General features: G+C 39.4%; 2 protein-coding genes across 2 annotated transcripts; both read left to right on the plus strand.

Annotated features, from left to right (window-relative positions):
• Positions 1–3,853: 3,853 nt before the first annotated feature.
• LOC115578130 (myelin-associated glycoprotein-like) lies at positions 3,854–8,811 on the plus strand. The gene is made up of 8 exons (XM_030410977.1): positions 3,854–3,922; positions 4,143–4,493; positions 4,653–4,961; positions 5,773–6,111; positions 6,271–6,579; positions 7,902–8,237; positions 8,397–8,705; positions 8,792–8,811. Exons 1-8 carry the CDS (start codon positions 3,877–3,879, stop codon positions 8,809–8,811), a joined length of 2,019 nt encoding a protein of 672 aa, XP_030266837.1. The 5' UTR covers positions 3,854–3,876.
• Positions 8,812–9,548: 737 nt separating this feature from the next.
• On the plus strand, positions 9,549–13,447 carry LOC115578128 (protein amalgam-like). The gene is made up of 4 exons (XM_030410975.1): positions 9,549–9,801; positions 11,636–11,932; positions 12,894–12,999; positions 13,118–13,447. Exons 1-4 carry the CDS (start codon positions 9,684–9,686, stop codon positions 13,224–13,226), a joined length of 630 nt encoding a protein of 209 aa, XP_030266835.1. The 5' UTR covers positions 9,549–9,683; the 3' UTR covers positions 13,227–13,447.
• Positions 13,448–19,388: the final 5,941 nt, after the last annotated feature.

Genomic DNA, 19,388 nt, shown 5'->3' on the forward strand with positions numbered 1-19,388 from the left:
CTGAAACAGGTCCAGTTGCCTAAGATACAGCACCTCGAAGAAAGGAAATTATGATCTTCTATGTTAAGCTTTGTGCATTGTGATGCCAACATCCTTACTTTAGATGACAAAACATGGAGGGATCTGTCTTATTTCAAAACAAAAGTTGTTACGTTGCTCTTTTTTCAGGTCAACCTAAACACACCACATAGTCAGTCAGTCAGTCAGTCCTTCTGGTCCGGCACCAGGGGGGCTTTAATATGATGCTAACTTGCAGTAGTGAACCTAACATGAAGCTCAGACATGTTTCAAACGTGAAAGCCTCTGGAAACGAGAGTCCATTTTTCCTCCAAAGAAGAGAATGATCTTGAACGATCAACAGACTTAATGTTCCATAATGCATTGTGGTGTTTCAGTAACGTTTATGAAAATATAAATTCCAAAAAATGAAATCATTGTATGTATTGTGTTGTTCTTGTTGGTTGTGAGTCAGTGAGTAGTTAAGAAGTGATTTAAAATAAGTTGAAGCTGTCAGAGTGAGGTGAGAACAGTGTGTTAAATGTGTGTGGCACATCAGGGTCGCTTCAGAGTTGAGTGCTGAGTTTTATCTGATTATTCATAGTAATTATTTTTTTATTTTTTATTATTACTTTTTGATTCTGTTGTTAATTGAAAATTCAATTCAAAAGTGTTGGCAAGACCATAGATTTGAAATGGTTGGTATAACAGACAATGTTATTTTATTGTATGTGTCCAAACACTGACTACTTGTACTGTTTAAACCTCTCTCACATTTCAACGTCACAACCATGTTCTACTAGGTGTGACTTCCTGATTTTCAAGTCTACTCTTGCATGCTGTTGAAATAAAATAAAGGTGCAAAAACATTTGAGGAACTTCACTCCTCTCTACATCTTTCATCTGTCAGCTCGAAAGAACTGGAGAAAATGTAAGTCATGATAACTTCAATATGATGCAGAGCATTCTGCTTCTGATCGAATCATTATTTATTTTTGAATACAAAACTAAATTCCAAAACCATGAAGTCACTTGACATCATGATATCTAAAAGACAGAAAGAAAGCAAAACACTGAAACTTTGTGAAAACTTTTGTGAAAGGTTTATTTCGATTCAGCACCTTGGAACATTTTAACGTTGACGGTTTATTGGGGTTTTGGACATTTTGTTACTGTTGAATATATTAGTTGCTTTTGATACTGCATATTAAGTAGATAAATAAAGACACAAAGTGTTTGTCACTTTTGCCTTCCACATACGTGATAGCTTCCTTTTTTTCACCTTCGATCATTATTTCGTTGCAGTTGGTAGGACAGGCTAGAGGTCAGAAACCTCTCCAGGTATAACTACGGTATTTTTTTCCTCATATAAGGTGCCAAAGACAGTTACAGTTACTATGTTGTTTTTGTTTGGTCATGTAACGTTGTTTTGTCAGACATTTTCTTAATTTTGTTGAGTGAAGGACATGTGTAGCTATCAAGGGAAACATCCGTAGACTGCAACTGTTTCAGAATACTGCTGCCAGGCTTTAAACAGGTACAAAGAAAAGTGACCATATCTCCCCAACCCTTGCTGCTCTCCACTGGCTGCCTGTGAGTTATAGAATTGATTTTAAGATTTAACTACTTGTTTTTAAAGTCCTGAATGGTCAGGCTCCTGCCCATATCTGTGACCTGCTTTTACCCTACGAGCCTGAACGATCCGCCGGCACAGCTTTACTCATGGTCCTGAGGTCCCGTCTCATTACAAAAGGTGGACGGGCCTTTGCTGTCCGAGCTCCACAGCTTCTGAACTCCCTGCCCGGCGATCTCAGGCAGGCTAGATCAGTGACTTCTTTTAAATCTCTTCTAAAGACTCAGTTTTATCGATTGACCTTCTCTTAATTTTGTTTTATTATTCGTTGTATGATTACCTTATTGAGGATGTGTGATTTTTAATTTCTAATTTTTCATTCCTATTTTAATTTTTGGCAGCTTTACTATGCTTTTATTTTATTTTATTTTTTGTTGTTTTTGTTGTTGTCAGGCAATTGTATTTGGTATTTTTTCATTTCTGTTTTTATTTCTGTTATTCAGCACCTTGTAACATGCTTTTGAAAGGTGCTATATAAATAAAGTTATTATTATTATTATTACTAGTGCAGTGCCCGTAAGAAAAATGTATTCCTATAGAGAAGTGGGAGGTTAAGTATCTTCTTCATGGATGGCCAAATGAGGCTGTGTTTGAAGGTGGGACGACAGGGATATTTAGGTTTGTTGTGAAATCTGATATTCCAGGGTATAATTGGCCATTTTTGACTATTTTTGATTTTGCCATTATATTACACCTTAAAAATTATTTACTTGGTGTCATTATTTTCAGCACAACCTCACATGTGTGACTGTACAGTTATTCTTTTATTTTGACAAACTGTATTAACACAATGGACCTAAAATCACACAAAAAACCCATAAAATCCGAGTAGGAAAAAGTAACATTTTTTTTTTTTACTTTAAACCACAAATATGTTTAACAAACCATTTTGTATTACTTATAATGCAAATATAAATTGTTGTTTGCTAAATATTTATATTATATTTATAATTCATAAAATTTTATGTAACTATTTACATTTAAATGGCGGACATTATTTATCCTAAGTCCGGTTTTGGACTTGCTGGTGCGTGTGTAGCTGCGGCTAGCAGCTAGCTACACACGAACATCCACAGATCTGATTCGACTTTGTTGTCCGCGCGTCTCCGGATCTCCTCAGACCGGAACAGACTTGTGTGGACTCTTTTAGTCTCATTAATCCACAACAGTCAGTTTAGATGCACAGAACAGAACAGAATGGGACTGAGCCGCTGCAGGTATAAATCTGCTTGTTTCTTAAGGTGGGGGGTAGCGATGGGATCTGCAATGATTGGCTCTGGTGCACACGTGACTGTGGTGGCTCCGGTGGACAATGCTCGCGAATTTGTAAAGCATTTATGAAATAATTTATTAATGGTATCATTGCAGTCCAAACAAATGCAAAGTCGCACACCCTTGAAACACGCAGCAGCCATGTTGAAAGTCTCAGGTCAGTCTGATCCTGATCCGTAGAGATATCTGAGGAACACACACACACACACACACACACACACACACACACACACACACACACACAGACAGACAGACAGAGATTCCTTGCTTTTATAGAGAGATTATCAGACTATCAGACCGACAAGCCCTCAATACGCAACGCCGGCTTATCTACTGACTCTTTGTCACATTTCTGGCTGAATAACAGTGTCTGTCACCAGCAAAAATCTTTGACTCATCAAGTGTTTGTGTTGAAAAAAAATCCCTCCAGACCGAGACTTAAGTGAACTTCCCCCCAGAAAACAGCCTCTGTTCCCGCGAGTGACAGAGTCAGACACAATGGTTGGTCTTTAAGGCGGAGATGCTTCGCTCTGTGTGAACAACCAATGGCGGAGAATTGGTGAACCGCCGCTGTGGCGTTAACTCAGCGTCTCTGTGTGAAAGGGGCTGCTGTTATTGATGTTGTTGAATATCTCTATTATCAATCTTTTATAAAAGCCTGGCAAATTTATAAGAATTGTATTTTAGATTAATAAAGATTCACCTACTTTTTTGGTTACAGCTTTTAAAATAGTGATTTAGAAGCAGCAAGAGTTATATGTATGCTGCGTAGCCATTTCCTCATGACATTTTGATAACACCTTGTAGAATCTAATTTTGTTGTCATTCATTTGAATCCCTAACAGGCTTCTTGGGAGCCTTTCCTACACTGACATTGACCAAATATAATCAAATAATGAAAGATGAAATGCACTAAAGATGTGAATTGTTCCATGTGTGTTCTCCAGAGTTTCTGCCTCTCCTGACACACAGAGATGGCTGCAGCTCTGACTGTCCTCCTCATTGGCTGTCTGCTGCAAAGTGAGTTGAAGTTCATTCAGCAAAACAGGGAGAAGCAAAGTTAACACACAGTGAGCTACTAAACAACTTTATTCTAACGGGCGCACTATTTTCCTTTCTTCAAACACTGAGAAAGAAAGCAATGTGAAAACAAATAATATCTATTTATTCAAATGTCCTTCTATCACTGTAAAGCAGTTTTCACTTGAATATATTCAAAGATTTGTGTCTTGTGTTTCAGCTGCCCTGTGTGGACAGTTCAAGACCATCATACCAGAGACTATAGAGGTTCTGAGTGGATCCTGTGTGACCATCCCCTGCTCCTTTGATGTAGAGACCAGATTTGACTCACGCCTTGATGGAACCTGTAGAGCTATGTGGAAATATGATGAACAGACTTTCATGTTTGACAGCAGTGATCTACAATCAAGTGCAATACAAGGAGAACTGAAAGGAGACCTAACAAGAAAAGACTGCAGCACAACCCTAAACAACATGAGACCTGAGCACAGCAAAGAATATTACTTAAGAGTGCAATGTAATAACTTCAGACATAGTTTTCTTGCCCAGAAGTTGCACATTTCAGTCACAGGTAGGTTTTACAGTCCATTTACCAACACTTCAGTCATAATATCCTTTCTAGAACTGCTGTGACCTTGTGTTGCATTTACTGCATTTTGCAAATAAAATAAAGATGTAGAGTAATGATTACTGTTTATTTATTGATTGGTCCAAATGTACTTTCCCACAGATGTTCCACCCACACCGACTCTGACTCCGTCCACACTGAAGGTGGAGGAGGGAACCTCAGTGAGTTTGAAGTGCTCTGCTCCAGCTCCCTGTCTGTCTCATCCTCCAGCTCTGACATGGAGCTCCAGCCTGGGTCACATTCAGGAGTCACTGCAGGAGAATCAGGACAGAACTAAAGTCCGGACCTCTGTTCTGAACTTCACTGCTTCTCGCCTTCATCATGGAAAGGAAATCTCCTGTACTGCAGTCTACAACAAATTAGATGGCAGCTCTCAGTCAGTTAGCACAAGTTTGACAGCTGATATTTCATGTGAGTTTGTATTGTATTGAAATTCATCATCATTTTACACATTATAATTAGTTACCGAGTTTGAAACAGTACTGAAACAGTCAATTAAACAGTATATTAATACATTAATAGACAAGGGTACTGTAAACTGTAAACATGTTGTGTTGTCACTAAACTTCACTTCACTGTTTAACACTTCACGTTCTTTAAATAGAAACTTTCAGCTCCACTGAGTGTTTCACTCTACTGGAAGCTGTTAGCTCTGTTAGCTGTTAGCTCTGTTAGCTGTTAGCTCTGTAAGCTGTTAGCTCTGTTAGTCAAACACAGCAGGACTTTATTACTCACTGGCTGCTAACAGCTAACTAGCTCTCTTAATGCTGACTACAATTTAGATTTACAGTTCCCTCTTAGTTCACTATGTTTTAAATATGTTTATTAGGTCCTACCAGCAAGTCCTCTGTGACTGATGGCAACAATCAGTGGCCGATCAAACCTGAGCATCTTTTGTAATCCATCAACAGAAACAGACATAATACAGAAAAAAGAATTGTTAACAATTTTAATAAGTGATTAATCAAAAAGAATTTTTCTGAAAGATTAACTTTAAAAAACTGCAATAAACATTTCCTTCATAATGATGAGTCCAAGTATAGAGAAATCTACAAAATAAAGGAGTGTGAGGACAAAACAGGAGCTTTGCAGTCGTTTTCTATCATTTTATGAATAAAGTGATCATGCTGAGATTTTAGCAAAGCAACCCAACAGTAAAATTTTCTCATTACTGTAAAGCAGTATTCAGTTGTTATTCAAAGATTTGTGTCTTGTGTTTCAGGGTCTGCACAGTTTATGACCTTCATGCCACAGACTATAGAGGTTCTGAGTGGATCCTGTGTGACCATCCCCTGCTCCTTTGATGTAGAGGACAAATATGAATCAAATGTGGATGAAACATGTAAAGCAGTGTGGAAAAATTATGAAGGGATTGTTGTGTTTGACAGCAGTAATCCACAAACTAGAGGACATTTTACAGGAAACTTAAAAGACAGAGACTGCACCACGACCCTGAACAACATGAGACCTGAGAACAGCAACAAGTATTTTTTCGGACTTGAATGCGACAATAGCCTTAAATACGATTTTAAAACAAGACAAGTGGACATTTTAGTCAAAGGTAGGTTTTAAAGGCAATTTTATTATACTTAAGTCAACAGCTCCTTGTAGAACTACTTTGACTTTATTTTGCTTTTATGGTATTTTCTAAGTAAAATAAAGATGTAGAGTAATGATTGCTGTTTATTTATTGATTGATCCAATTGTACTTTCTCACCAGATGATCCACCCACACCGACTCTGACTCCGTCCACACTGAAGGTGGAGGAGGGAACCTCAGTGAGTTTGAAGTGCTCTGCTCCAGCTCCCTGTCTGTCTCATCCTCCATCTCTGACATGGAGCTCCAGCCTGGGTCACATTTGGAAGTCACTGCAGGAGAATCTGGACGGAACTAAAGTCCAGACTTCTGTTCTGACCTTCACTGCTTCTCGCCTTCATCATGGAAAGGAAATCTCCTGTACTGCAGTCTACAACAAACAAGATGGCAGCTCTCAGTCAGTAGGCACAGGTTTGACAGCTGATGTTTCATGTGAGTTAATTTGTCCTCCGTTACATTTCATAATAATTTGAAACATTATTATTGATCTATTTTTTTCTTATCTTATTTGACTTAGTTTGAATCAGGGCTGAAACAGTTAATTAAACAGTCCATTAATACATTAGTCGATCAGGGTGCCCTTATCATGACTTTTGTGGCTGATCACCAATCACTAATTGATGGAAGCAGTATTGGCCGATGATAATCATCAGTCAAAAGGATGCTTCTTTACCTTATTGTCACCTCTAGTTCTCAGTTTTTAGTGGCATAATAAAAAAAACCATTAAAATGTTGAAGAAATAATTTGATTTATTTTGCTTGATAAGATAATAATACAAATATTTTACACATAACTAAATCTGTAAAAATAGAATTTATTGATAATTGTGTAACAAAGAATTAGGGAAACATTCTGTGTGTCAGTCTGAGTTGTTTCAGTCTTTGTACCATGGAGCCACGACTCCACCACCTGGTCACTGCTGGTATCTGTTGACATGTCTGAACACAGTTTGGTAAAATGATGTTAAGTATCTGTAACTCTAAACTCAAAGTACTTCTACCTCAAACTGTACTCAGCTGAAATACTGTTACTGTAAACATGTTGTGTTGTCACTAAACTGCACTTCACTGTTTAACACTTCATGTTCTTTAAATAGAAACTTTCAGCTCGACTGAGTGTTTCACTATGCTGGAAGCTGTTAGCTCTTTTAGCTGTTAGCTCTGTTAGCTGTTAGTTCTGTTAGCTGTTAGCTCTGTTAGCTGTTAGTTCTGTAAGCCAAACACAGCAGGACTCCACTCCTCACTGGCTGCTAACAGCTAACAGCTCTTTTCCTGCTGACTTCGATTGACAGTCCCCTCTTGGTTCAACAGGTTTTTAATAGGTTTATTAGGTCCTACCAGCAAGTCTTTTGTGACTGATCACGCTACAGTATTTGAAACAAATACTAGATGGCAACAATCAGTGGCCGATCCAACCTTAGCATCTTTTGTTATCCACCAACAGAAAAAGACATAAGACAGAAAAGAGAATTGTCAACTATTGTAATAAGTTATTCATCGAAAGTATTTTTCCTGAAAGATTAACTTTTAAAAACTGCAATCAATATTTCCTTCATAATGATGAGTCCAAGTCTAAACAAATCTACAAAACAAAGGAGTGTGAGGACAAAACAGGAGCTTTACAGTCATTTTGGGTCACTGTATGAATAAAGTGATCATGCTGAGATTTTTGCAAGCAGCCCAACAGTAAAATGTCGTAATTACTGTAAAGCAGTATTCACTTGTTATTCAAAGATTTGTGTCTTGTGTTTCAGGGTCTGCACAATTTAAGACCTTCATGCCACAGACTATAGAGGTTCTGAGTGGATCCTGTGTGACCATCCCCTGCTCCTTTGGCGTAGAGGACAAATATAAATCAAAAGTGGATGAAACATGTAAAGCAATGTGGAAATATGATGAAGAGACTGTTGTGTTTGACAGCAGGAATCCACAAACTAGAGGACATTTGACAGGAAATTTAAAAAACAGAGACTGCACCACAACCCTGAACAACATGAGACCTGAGAACAGCAAGAAGTATTTTTTCAGACTTGAATGCGAACGTGTGCAATATAATTTTTTTCAAACACAGCTGCACATTTTAGTCAAGGGTAAGTTTTAAAGTCCATCTTCTTATACTTCAGTCAGCAGCTCCTTGTAGAACTGCTTTGACTTCATTTTGTTTTTATTGTATTTTGTAAATAAAATAAAGATGAAGAGTAATGATTACTGTTTATTTATTGATTGGTCCAAATGTACTTTCTCACCAGATGTTCCAACCACACCGACTCTGACTCCGTCCACACTGAAGGTGGAGGAGGGAACCTCAGTGAGCTTGAAGTGCTCTGCTCCAGCTCCCTGTCTGTCTCATCCTCCAGCTCTGACATGGACCTCCAGCCTGGGTCACATTCAGGAGTCACTGCAGGAGAATCTGGACAGAACTAAAGTCCAGACCTCTGTTCTGACCTTCACTGCTTCTCACCTTCATCATGGAAAGAAAATCCTCTGTACTGCAGTCTACAACAAACAAGATGGCAGCACTCAGTCAGTTAGCACAAGTTTGAAAGTTGATATTTCAGGTGAGTTAATTTGTCCTCTGCTGAAATTCATCATAATTATAAACTGATCTCTTGTCTCTTAGTTTTCATGACTTTGTCTGAATCAGGGATGAAACAATTATTCTAATAATGCTTAAGTTGATCAACTCAAAATATTAGGTTTTTCAGCTTTTTTTCTCTTTTATAACATTGTAAATTAAACGTCTGGGTTTTGGACTGTTGGTCAGACAAGAGGCTATTTGAAACCACTCTGGTCCTGGCAGTCCTCCATCGCTTACATTATAGGACAATATTTCCCAGTAAATGTAGAAGAGAAAATTTAGAATTTTAGAAATTATTTACTTACCACATCTGGTAGATTGGAAGTATTCAAACTATTTTTCCAAAATTTCTAATGCCGACATAATATATAAGCAATTATGTTAATGCTTTTAAAACACATTTGCATAGGATTCCTAACAGTCCAAAAGGTGAGTTGAAGTTCAGAAACAGCAAGAAGTCTTGTTGCGGTTGTAGTTTACTATGAAGTTTATGTTCCAGAAGCTTGAAAATTCAGGTTTCAACAGCACAAGTGAAGTAAATGTAAAGGGTTTCTGTAGTCCATGATAAACTGAGTCTGTCTGTGAAAGATTGTGTTCTGTCCCTTTAATTGATCCTTTCTTTGGTCGAGTTATCAAATTGGAGTGGGCAGGATCCACATCACAAGAGAAAAAATGAAACGATTTTAAACTGCAAAGCATATTGGGGGTCAATTTTTTGGGGGGGAAAATGGGGCATTATCTGTATTTATTTAATTGTAAATATGTGATAACATTACAAATATAAATAATACAAATAATTCAACTTTTTTCAGATCCACCAAAAAACACAACAGTGTCAGTCCATCCCTCTGGTCCAGTACCAGAGAACAGCAGAGTTACTCTGACATGCAGCAGTACTGCCAACCCTGCAGTAAGTAGCTACACCTGGTACAGAGCTGACGGAGGCCAGGAGACTGTCATGGGGACTGGACATGTTTTCAACATTAAAGCTTCCAGAGACAGTGGTCCTTTTTTCTGCGAGGCAGAAAATGCTATTGGATCTGGACGTTCCAACATCAGTCAAATAGATGTTCAGTGTAAGTATCACAAGTGGTCTTTGGTGTCTGATGTGAACTGCCACCTGGATCTTTCTCCCTTTGTCCACCAACTCCTGGTCACAAACTTTAATCAATTCCGTGTCGATGTTACTAGTCGACCCAGTGGTGACCATAACCCAACAACAACATAACAACATAACCCTCGGCTAAAATAGCTGCAATCAATTTATTTACAAATATATTTACTAGAGATGCACCGATCAGGATTTTTGGGGCCGATCACCGATCACCAAAAGCAGTATCTGCCGATCCCGATATTGCCGATCACTGATCACAGCGTCAAATCCATAAATTCTTCTATATTGTTGTCTTGTGTAACTTTAATATATTTAATTAATGATTCTTCTTACACAACATTGACATTGTATTATTAAGTATAAAAATTAGGAGATGAGAAAGTATCATGAATTGACCACCGTTTTATTGCAGGCTGAGGCAATGTGCAATATTTCACACTCTAGAGACTCTCTTAGAGACAACTTGGATTCAGCTTACATAGAGTAACTGTAGCTTACTAGTGGGAATGCAGTCAGGGAGGGACTTTTGTCATTTTAGGGGCGAGTCCATTTGGCCTGCACTTTTTTTTTAGGGGCACCAAGGCCACATACAGGGCACAAAGGCCACTGAGTAAAATGTGTTGATTTACCTTTCAGACTGATACCATAACATCCTAATTTATAATAAGACATGGATTGTGTATTAAAACATTTTTTAATACCAAAATCAAGTTAAAGTTACATTAGAAAGTAGTTTTTGTTAAGTAGGGTTAGGGTGAGGTGATTTTTGTGACACCACACTGAATATTAGTGTTATTGAATATTTCTCCCAATAGAAATTCCCCAAAATTATGGCAAAGCACATTTTTCCAAAACAAAAAATTGTAGAATAACCAGCAGGAGACCAATGATGTGTGGAGTGATTTTGGTGACACTACACTCTGAATAATAGTGAAGTTATTGAATATTTGTTGTAGTTTCTCTTTTCGGTGTTGCACTTTGTAGACGGTCCCTGCGCCCTCGTCTCACAGACGGCTGACCATAGAGACCAGAGTTAATGTCCAGACGCTCGTTTTGATTAACATACGGTTGTAGGTCGTTGTCTATCGTAGTATGGTAGGAAAGAGCCGTCGTTTGTGTTTTAACAAGGATGCACTTATGTGGTAGGATTTAGTCCGGTAAAGTTGGAAATATATTCACAGATTCGAACTTCCCGGATCAATAACTCATAAGTCAGTTACGTATCATCGTTACGCTGCGCTCGCTCGCTGTGCTGTAAGTGTCGTTCTTCTGTTTTGAGACGCTGCTGCTGTTTGAGAGGCTTTCACGTGAGATCATCGTGATGATGAGACTCCACCTGCGCGAACCGCAAACTCACTGAAGTTACTGTGAGTGACTACTGTGCACTCAGGTGGCTGTAATTCAGGGCAAGCTCGCTACGCTGACCGGACCAGGGCACAGAGGCCACTGTGGCGCGGGGCAACGGCGGCCATGAAATTCCCTCCCTGCATGCAGTTAATGCACTGTCTTTATACTTAAACGTCATCTGATCGGCCTGATGTGATCTATTTTGAGAACTCCGATCAAAACCGATAGGGGCATTATCGGCCGATTGCGATCGGTTGCCGATCGATCGGTGCATCTCTAATATTTACACAGATCACTGAATGAGCACAATAAAGCACTCAATGTGTTTCAACTAATTTTCTTCACTCGCAAAGTTTCAATGATCACCTTGTTATATCATTACATCTGGTCAAACCTGATCAAACATGACTTTAGCTTACTCATGTCTGTCTTCTCTGTGATCATCACAGTTGCTCCACAGATCCTGTCCTCATATGACTGCATTCAAACTGCAGACCAGCTCAACTGTTCCTGTGAGACTGTGGGGAATCCTCCTCCTGCTCTACAGTGGTATTTGGATGGGTTACCTGTCAATCACTCTGACAGGTTTGCCATCAGCAGTGAGCCTCTAAACATCTCAGGTCTGAGCAGCAGCATCACTGTGAGTCAACCACAACAGAGGGATCTTTCCACTTTGCTCTGCAACAGCTCCAACTCCCTGGGATCAACTACTCAGAGACTTTTTGTCGACAACCTCGAGCCTCACGGTTTGTCTTTGTGCTCAATACAAGTTCTGTTGATTAATTGGAAATTATCATTTTTGTTGTATTTCTTTGATACTTATTTACTCAGCCTATGACTTTACATATAAACACTGTAGTATTTCCTCCATTATTACTCATAATCTAGATTCTAAGACGTACTGTTGTGAACGATGCATGGTAGAACTGGACCCAAATGCAAGACATGTTACACAGAGTCAAATTTAATGTGATTTAATGTGCAACCAGTAACCAGAACAAAGTTTGCGGGGGTTGGGGAGGGGTGGCGTGTTCTGGGATCCCAGTGATGGGTGGTGGTTGGTGGTGAGCTCTCCAGAGCGTGCCCAGTGAATCAGAGTGTCGTCCCTCCACGTGGCAATGCCGTCCTCTGAGTGAACAAACAAATAATCCTGAACAGGGCTGGCAGGTGACGAGCGAGCAGGCAGGTGGAATGGTTTAAGCAAGCAAATGAAGTGAACTGTGACAAAAAAGAACAGAAGGGAGGGTTAGCTGCACAAGTGAAGGTCACTGGAAAAACAACAGACTTAAAGGAGCCAGGATCTCTTCAACAGTACCACTCTTGCTGACTGAATGATCTGACGACCAGTGAATCTGAAGCCGGTCTTCTTATACTGGGGGGAGGGGGGTGATTAGTGCTGACGATTTCCACCTGGCTGCAACCTGCAGGGAGATAGCCATGCCTAGCAACTCACGCAGAGAGACAGAAACAGAGCAGGGGAAAAAACATCCAGGATCACACACAGGGGAAAACAGACAACTACACAAGAGGGAAGAGGAGGGCTGCCATGATGCCATCATGACACGTACCCTGAATACTCATTTCTTCTGCCTTGCTAATAATTGTAAAATGTATCACAGGCTATGCATACAGGATAACTGAGCCACTGTTGAATAAAAGTAACCCTCAACAGTGATCTGATGAGTGTTATGTTATTTCTTCTGACAGGTCCTGAACAGTATCTTGGACCGTACAGCGGACTTCTTCTCTTGGCTGGTGCTGGTGTATCTCTCTGTGTGAACGTCTTTTTGACAATCTACGTGGTGTTCCTTTGGTATGATGTTACAATAGATTGTATAGATTTTGTTGAAGGCTTTGCTGATTCAGAGAAGGATGGTCCATAGAAGAGAGAAATTAACAAGTATATGTATGTTTCTCTTGTTTCCTAAAAGCAAAGCAAGAAAGAGTGTGAAGCCAGAAGAAGAGGACAGAACCTACATGTCACTGGAGCGTAGAGACCTGTCTCCAGAGTATGATGTCATCGGCCAAACTCCAAAATGACCACGTCAGCTTCCTCCGACGATGAACCTGATACTTATCAGATAACATAATGAAAGGTTTTTTCATACTTCATACTTTGTTACTCTGCTTTTTTATGAAATGCTTCAAATTCACACTTAGTTATGAGTGTTTATGAATATTTAGTTTCTGTGGAGAAACATTCACAAAACATCACAAGTATAAAATGTAATTCAAATGAATACTTTCTCTATGAAAACTTTCATGTGAAATTTTGTCAAGTCTGTTTTAAACTTCATCGTAGTGTGCTTGATTGCACTACATTTTAATGTTCGAGGTGGTGAGGTTTTCACTTTTGTTGGACTTGAAGCTCTGCTGGTCTGGAGAAGTAAGTTTGATTTAGAACAGAAAATACATTAGGAGACAAGACGTCTTTCTCGTGATTTTCTTAATAGGAAATGAAATATTGTGAAGGAAAATGGACAGAACAGGATTCACGTGGCACTTGATTAAAGAAACAAGTCTTTGAAACAAAGTGTAATTACAAAATTAAAGCTGCAAGCAGCGATGAACGGTCCCTTCGCAGTCCACACGCTTCGGGGTATGCTGCTGTCGATGCATGCTGCCATTGCGTTGTCCACGCAACACCTTCCGTTGGGGAAGTTTAGTGGGGCGGCTTAAAAGCATAATTCCAAAGAATCGTGCACTTTGTGATAAAAGCATGAAATTTGGTGCACATATAGCCAAAGACAGTCCAAAAAAAAATTAGATATGGGGCCATCCCAAATTTTCAATTTGGAAGCCATTTTTCAAAATTGCCGCCTTTGACTACCATTTCCATGTGAATTTTCTTTTGTGTGTTGATTATAATATGATATTAATGATATAGTTAGCTACATTTATTTACCTCATTGGAGTTTGTACATCAATGATACAAATACATTTAAAGATGGCTGTTATTTTTCAAGATGGCTGCCATGACTGGTTTGAAAATTGTTACTGCTTCAAAGTTGCATGGATTCCTGTGATATGAATGATATTGGGGTCAAATCACACATTTCTATGATAAGGAATTCAGGTGGCAACTTTTAGTATGTGGCCATTGCCTTTGTTGGAGGGATTGACTGCACATTGTGCCTCTTTGCAAATAACTTCCTCCTAGCTTGGTCTATGTTTGTGGATGTGCTGGTTCGATCATAGAGCAGGATTATAAACCTTTCAATAGTTGCCATTACCTCCTGTAGAATGTTATGTGGAGCAGAAGACAATTCCAATAGGGCATTTGTCAGCTCTGGAAAGATAGCCCACACAACCCATGCAGTCTTTTTCCCATGCCGAGCAAAGCTTGATGCTGTGTCACAGCCAGTCAAAGCATGAAACACTGGAAGAGCACGTGCCTTTTCAGGCCCAAGTGCAGCTGAGATTTCATGGGCTGCTAGGTATCATTTCCAGTACCAAATTCCAACCAAAGCTCATCTCCTGCCTTTAGACCTTGAGCTGCTGCCACAGCTTGAACCACAATATCAGTATGAACAGTTTGGATCATAATTTTCTTGTGATCATTTCATACTGCATGGGCCACATGTCATAACATGTGAGTGTCAGCTTCCTCATGTGTGCATGGAGTAATTGAGGACAGATCAGCAAGGGGTGGTTTGATGAGGACAGCGGTCCACTATTTGAAACGTGGTATTGGCATGTTAGCACGTTTACTTTTTATGTGGAACAGGTTGTTAATGGCAAAATAATATGGGTTTTTCCTAAAATAAGTTTAATTTATTATCTATTAATTATCTATTTTCAAGCCTAAATAAAGCAGACATGGTTCTGCGGTATCTTCTTACCAAGTAGTCCTATATTAACAGCAATCCACCATTTGAAAAGTTCTATGTGGAACAGGGCGTCAGTGGGGGAAAAGAAGGGTTTTTCTTGAAAAAGTTTTTTATTTTGTGAGCTAATTGTAAACAAAATAAGATTTAAAATATGTTTTATTTATCTAGTTATAGGCCTACCTAAAGCCGAGCATATGACAAATATGAACTCGAGGCATATTGCAATGGTCAAGTCACATCTGATCTTTCCAATGAATTGAAGGACTTGAATTGTGATATCAACATGTCACTATGCAAGGAAATGGTGGCCATCTTGAACTGTGAAAACAAAGGAAGATTCTGGGCTTACTACACATTGCAGATTTTATTTCTGCATGATAAAATGTATAAATATTTATAAAGATCGACCCTGTGATAGGCAATATACAAAACTTTATTACAATTACAATGTTCATGCTGATCGTGACAATCATCTTGAATTTTTATTGTATAGAATTAAACTAACAAGATCATCAGCATCATATTTTATACCATGCAATTAAGAAAATTATTCTGAATACTGTTGTCAATGGCAGCCATTTTTAAAATGGCCACCACATCCACCATGTATCCAATTTTTTTCAGACAGCCTTTGGCCTTAACTGTACCGACTGTACGATTTTTCAGCTAAGCCGCCCTACTAGTTGTTCCTTTATAATTTGGTGGGCTGCTCCTCCTGCCGGTATTGAACAATGTATGCTGGAGTCAAAAGAACTCCCTGCAATCTACATGAAGAACAAATAAAGAGAGGAGTACACTCTGTCAACTTACAGACTCTTAAACAGAGGTTTGTATCCATTAGCAAGGCAGCTCTGCCCTCTGGTGGAGGAAGCCTGTCTACCCAAAAGAGAAGACCGTCAAGCTGCTCCTTCAAATGAAGTTTGAAATATGGTGGGCTGCTCCTCCTGCCAGTATTAAACAATGTATACTGAAATCAGAAGAACTCCCTGCAATCTACATAAAGAACAAATAATGAGAGGACTACATTGTTTGACCCTACAGACTGTTAAACAGAATTGACTCGCCATTAGCAAGGCTGAATTGTCAAGAATTTGCAGAAAAAGCAGAATATTTCAAAAGCTGAAAAGGCAGAAGGGCTGAAAAGTAAGAGGGCTGAAAGAGCTTAAAAAGGTGAACAGTTTCTGTTTGAGAGCGAGCCTCAGTAAAAGGACTGCTGGTTGAGGCGGCAGATTATGGACTATGATTCCGGGCAGAGAATCAAGGCACTTGGAGAGAGAGATCTGATTTGACTTCTTTTAATGAGGTTGTACTTTAACATAACTGTACAAAGTATGTTTGTGTGTGTGTGTGTGTGTGTGGTCTGAAAAGAAAGAAAGGAAATGAACTGTGTTACAACAATGCTCAACGTGTTATTCAGCAGTTAAATCAAATACACATCTCTAAATAAGCTGCTATATGAGCATAAGATTTTAAGGTTCACCAGTAATATCGCTAACTTATATGCAAACCACTACTTATGCATAATACAACAACAAAGATGCAATATAAGTGGTGTAATATATATAAGGTTTTTGAATGTACGACAAAGTATATGGGACTTATGAGCCAAAACACACTTTCCTTGATTGTAGCGCCACCTAGTGGTGGAAATTCAGGACGACAATAGATTATAAAATGTTTTGCCAGGTGTGACCTATATTCCAAGTTTGGTGAGTTTTGGGGTATGTTCAGGCATTGAAAAATGCGACTTTTTTGGCAAAAGAAAAAAAAATCATTTGGAAAAACAATGGTAGTGCTTGTTGATTATTTGACTACTACACCAAAATTGTGTCTCTTTCCTACGATAAGCTTCATCTAGCAATACTAGAGACTGTCCTCCAAAAAAGAGTAACGGCACGTTTTTTGGCAAATACGTCTCTGGAGTCCATAGTAATTATAATGGGAGCAAAGGAGTGTGAGGGAAATTCTCTAATGCCCCTTTATTATTTTAATATGTTGTTCTTGTATATAAAATCTAACAAATATTGTAAATGATATAGAGTGCTGTAAAAGACAAAACATAAGTAAGAGCTCAGTTAAGGAGTTCATCCTGAAGGTTTTTTTTTAACCTCTACTGTGACCTCTTCTGGGGATATGTGCTCTGACAATGGTTGGTGTATAACACAGAAGCTATGGAAAGTCGGTGTGTAACTTGAGGTGGATGTGGAGATGGTGGGAATTTGTATTAGTGAGTTAACATGTAACCTTGTGACAGCTGCAATTTCGTGTATTGGCTTCTGCTACTATAAAAGGATGAGGAGAGACCGCCTCTCTTCAGTCATCATCTATGTACTGCTGATGAGTGACTCTTGCTTGCAAGCAATAAAGAACTGCTAGAACAGAAATATTGTGTCGAACTCTCTCTTGACCAACTCTCATCTGCACTAGACATGACAGGAGGAAGTGAGGTGACTTTGTTATCCAGGAGGAGGACAGTGTGGATGTATGGGTCAACAAAACATTTCACTTCAACATCATTAGTTCCCCTCACTAACTGGTCATTTCTAGTTATCTACTCACTAACTGTACGTTCAGACCAAAGGTGCATAAAGAGGAAAATGATCCCGGAAGTCATTCATTGTGTATTGGGAGCCAGGCGGACAAGGAGGGAAAGGTGGAAAAGGCGGAGGCGGGTGGAATAGGTGGATTAGCAGGAAAAACAAAGGTAAAAATCCTCCAACTTTATGTAATGAGCTATGACGCGTCTTGGTGGAAAAGGTGGAAAATCCATGCCATAACCAATGGGGATGTGTCGTTCTGCTGTCGTCCCTCGGTCAGGTCGGTCCCAGAGAACAACCCGCGTAGTTTTGGCTCCTACCAAACATTCGTTGTGAGATGGCACTGGAAATGTTGATTGCTGCCGTAGCAGAACACCCGGTCCTCTACGATTTGACCCTGTTCGCCTATAGGGATTAGAGTTTAGATCGGGCCCACAAAATTAAGCCCGACCCGACCTGACCCGAGCCCAGCCCGACATATTAACTGTAATTATGAGCTGACCACTTTTTTCAGTAACGACTAATCTAACACATTGATATATCCAAACCAGTAATCAGATTAAAGAACTTATTTAAGTCACTGTGTGTTACTATTATTGTTGTCATTTTCCCTAGTAAAAATATATATTTTTGCTTTCTTCTTGCGTCTCAGGGAGTGATGTCACATGTGCAACAAGTTCAGCATGAGGACAACTGACTCACATGTTAGACCATGCAGCTACACAAACAACATGGAGGGAGGAGAGATATGCGCGTTTTGTAGCTGGAAATACAGTCATTATTTTGAGTTATTAAAAAAATACAAAACACAAATGCTTGATCAAGGGCCTGGCCCAAGGATAGTCGGGTCGGGCTCGGGCAGAGAATCTAAACTCTAATAGGGATCAATTAAAGATGGCCGATGCGTGGAGGAAGGTCGCTTTTAATTGTGTAATATGTTTGTAAGAAAGGAGAGAAATTATTGCATACTAGCGTTGCAACGTAGCATGCTAATTAATGACTTTATCAAGTAACTTTCCCTGATCAACGATGTCGGTAAATGGATGGGCTGCTACAGCAGTAGTTGCGTGGTGGTGTTTAACGCGAGTGGCGTGCGGGCCCTTTAAATTTAGAAGCAAGGACGGACAGGGTGACAAAAGCGACTTAAGCGACATAGGAGTGGACAAGGACGCAAGAAGAAAGCAAAAATACATATATTTACTGAGGAAAATGACACAAATAATAATAACACACTGACTTGAATAAGTAACTTTAATCTGATTACTGGTTTGGAAATATTAACGCGGTAGATTACTTGTTACTGAGGCCGGGCCGGGCCAGGACTCAACGTGCGAGGGGTCGGGGCAGGTTTGATGTTTTTGGGCTCGATCTGAGCTCTACTACAGAGTCACACGTATATGTAACGTCATATATTGAAGATGGGAGGTTGCCGCCCGAAAATATTCCCAAACTTTGGACGTGTTTGGTTTCGCTTCCCTGCTCTCCTCAACATGTTCCGCCATCATTCATATTCTTCTTCTTCTTCTGCGGAACCGTCTTCTTCTTCTATGCCACACTGTGGTGCGCATTCTAGTAGCGGTGCTAAAGCGATTTGCTCCGGCTCAAATCTTTTTTTTTTTAAATGATGATGAATAATAATAACAATAATAAATACGACGCATCGACGCACAAATTTCGTGTCGACAAATTTTTATTGTCGACTTAATCGATTACGTCGACTAATCGTTGCAGCCCCAGTAACTTGTGAGTCATTTTTATCAGCATGACCACAACCGTTTAACATGCTTAACCGAGTGTTTGTTATGCGTTATGTGTTATCATTAAAACAAAGGTCC

This window comes from Sparus aurata, unplaced genomic scaffold (assembly GCF_900880675.1).
Source record: "Sparus aurata unplaced genomic scaffold, fSpaAur1.1, whole genome shotgun sequence".
Classification (NCBI taxonomy): Eukaryota; Metazoa; Chordata; class Actinopteri; order Spariformes; family Sparidae; genus Sparus; species Sparus aurata.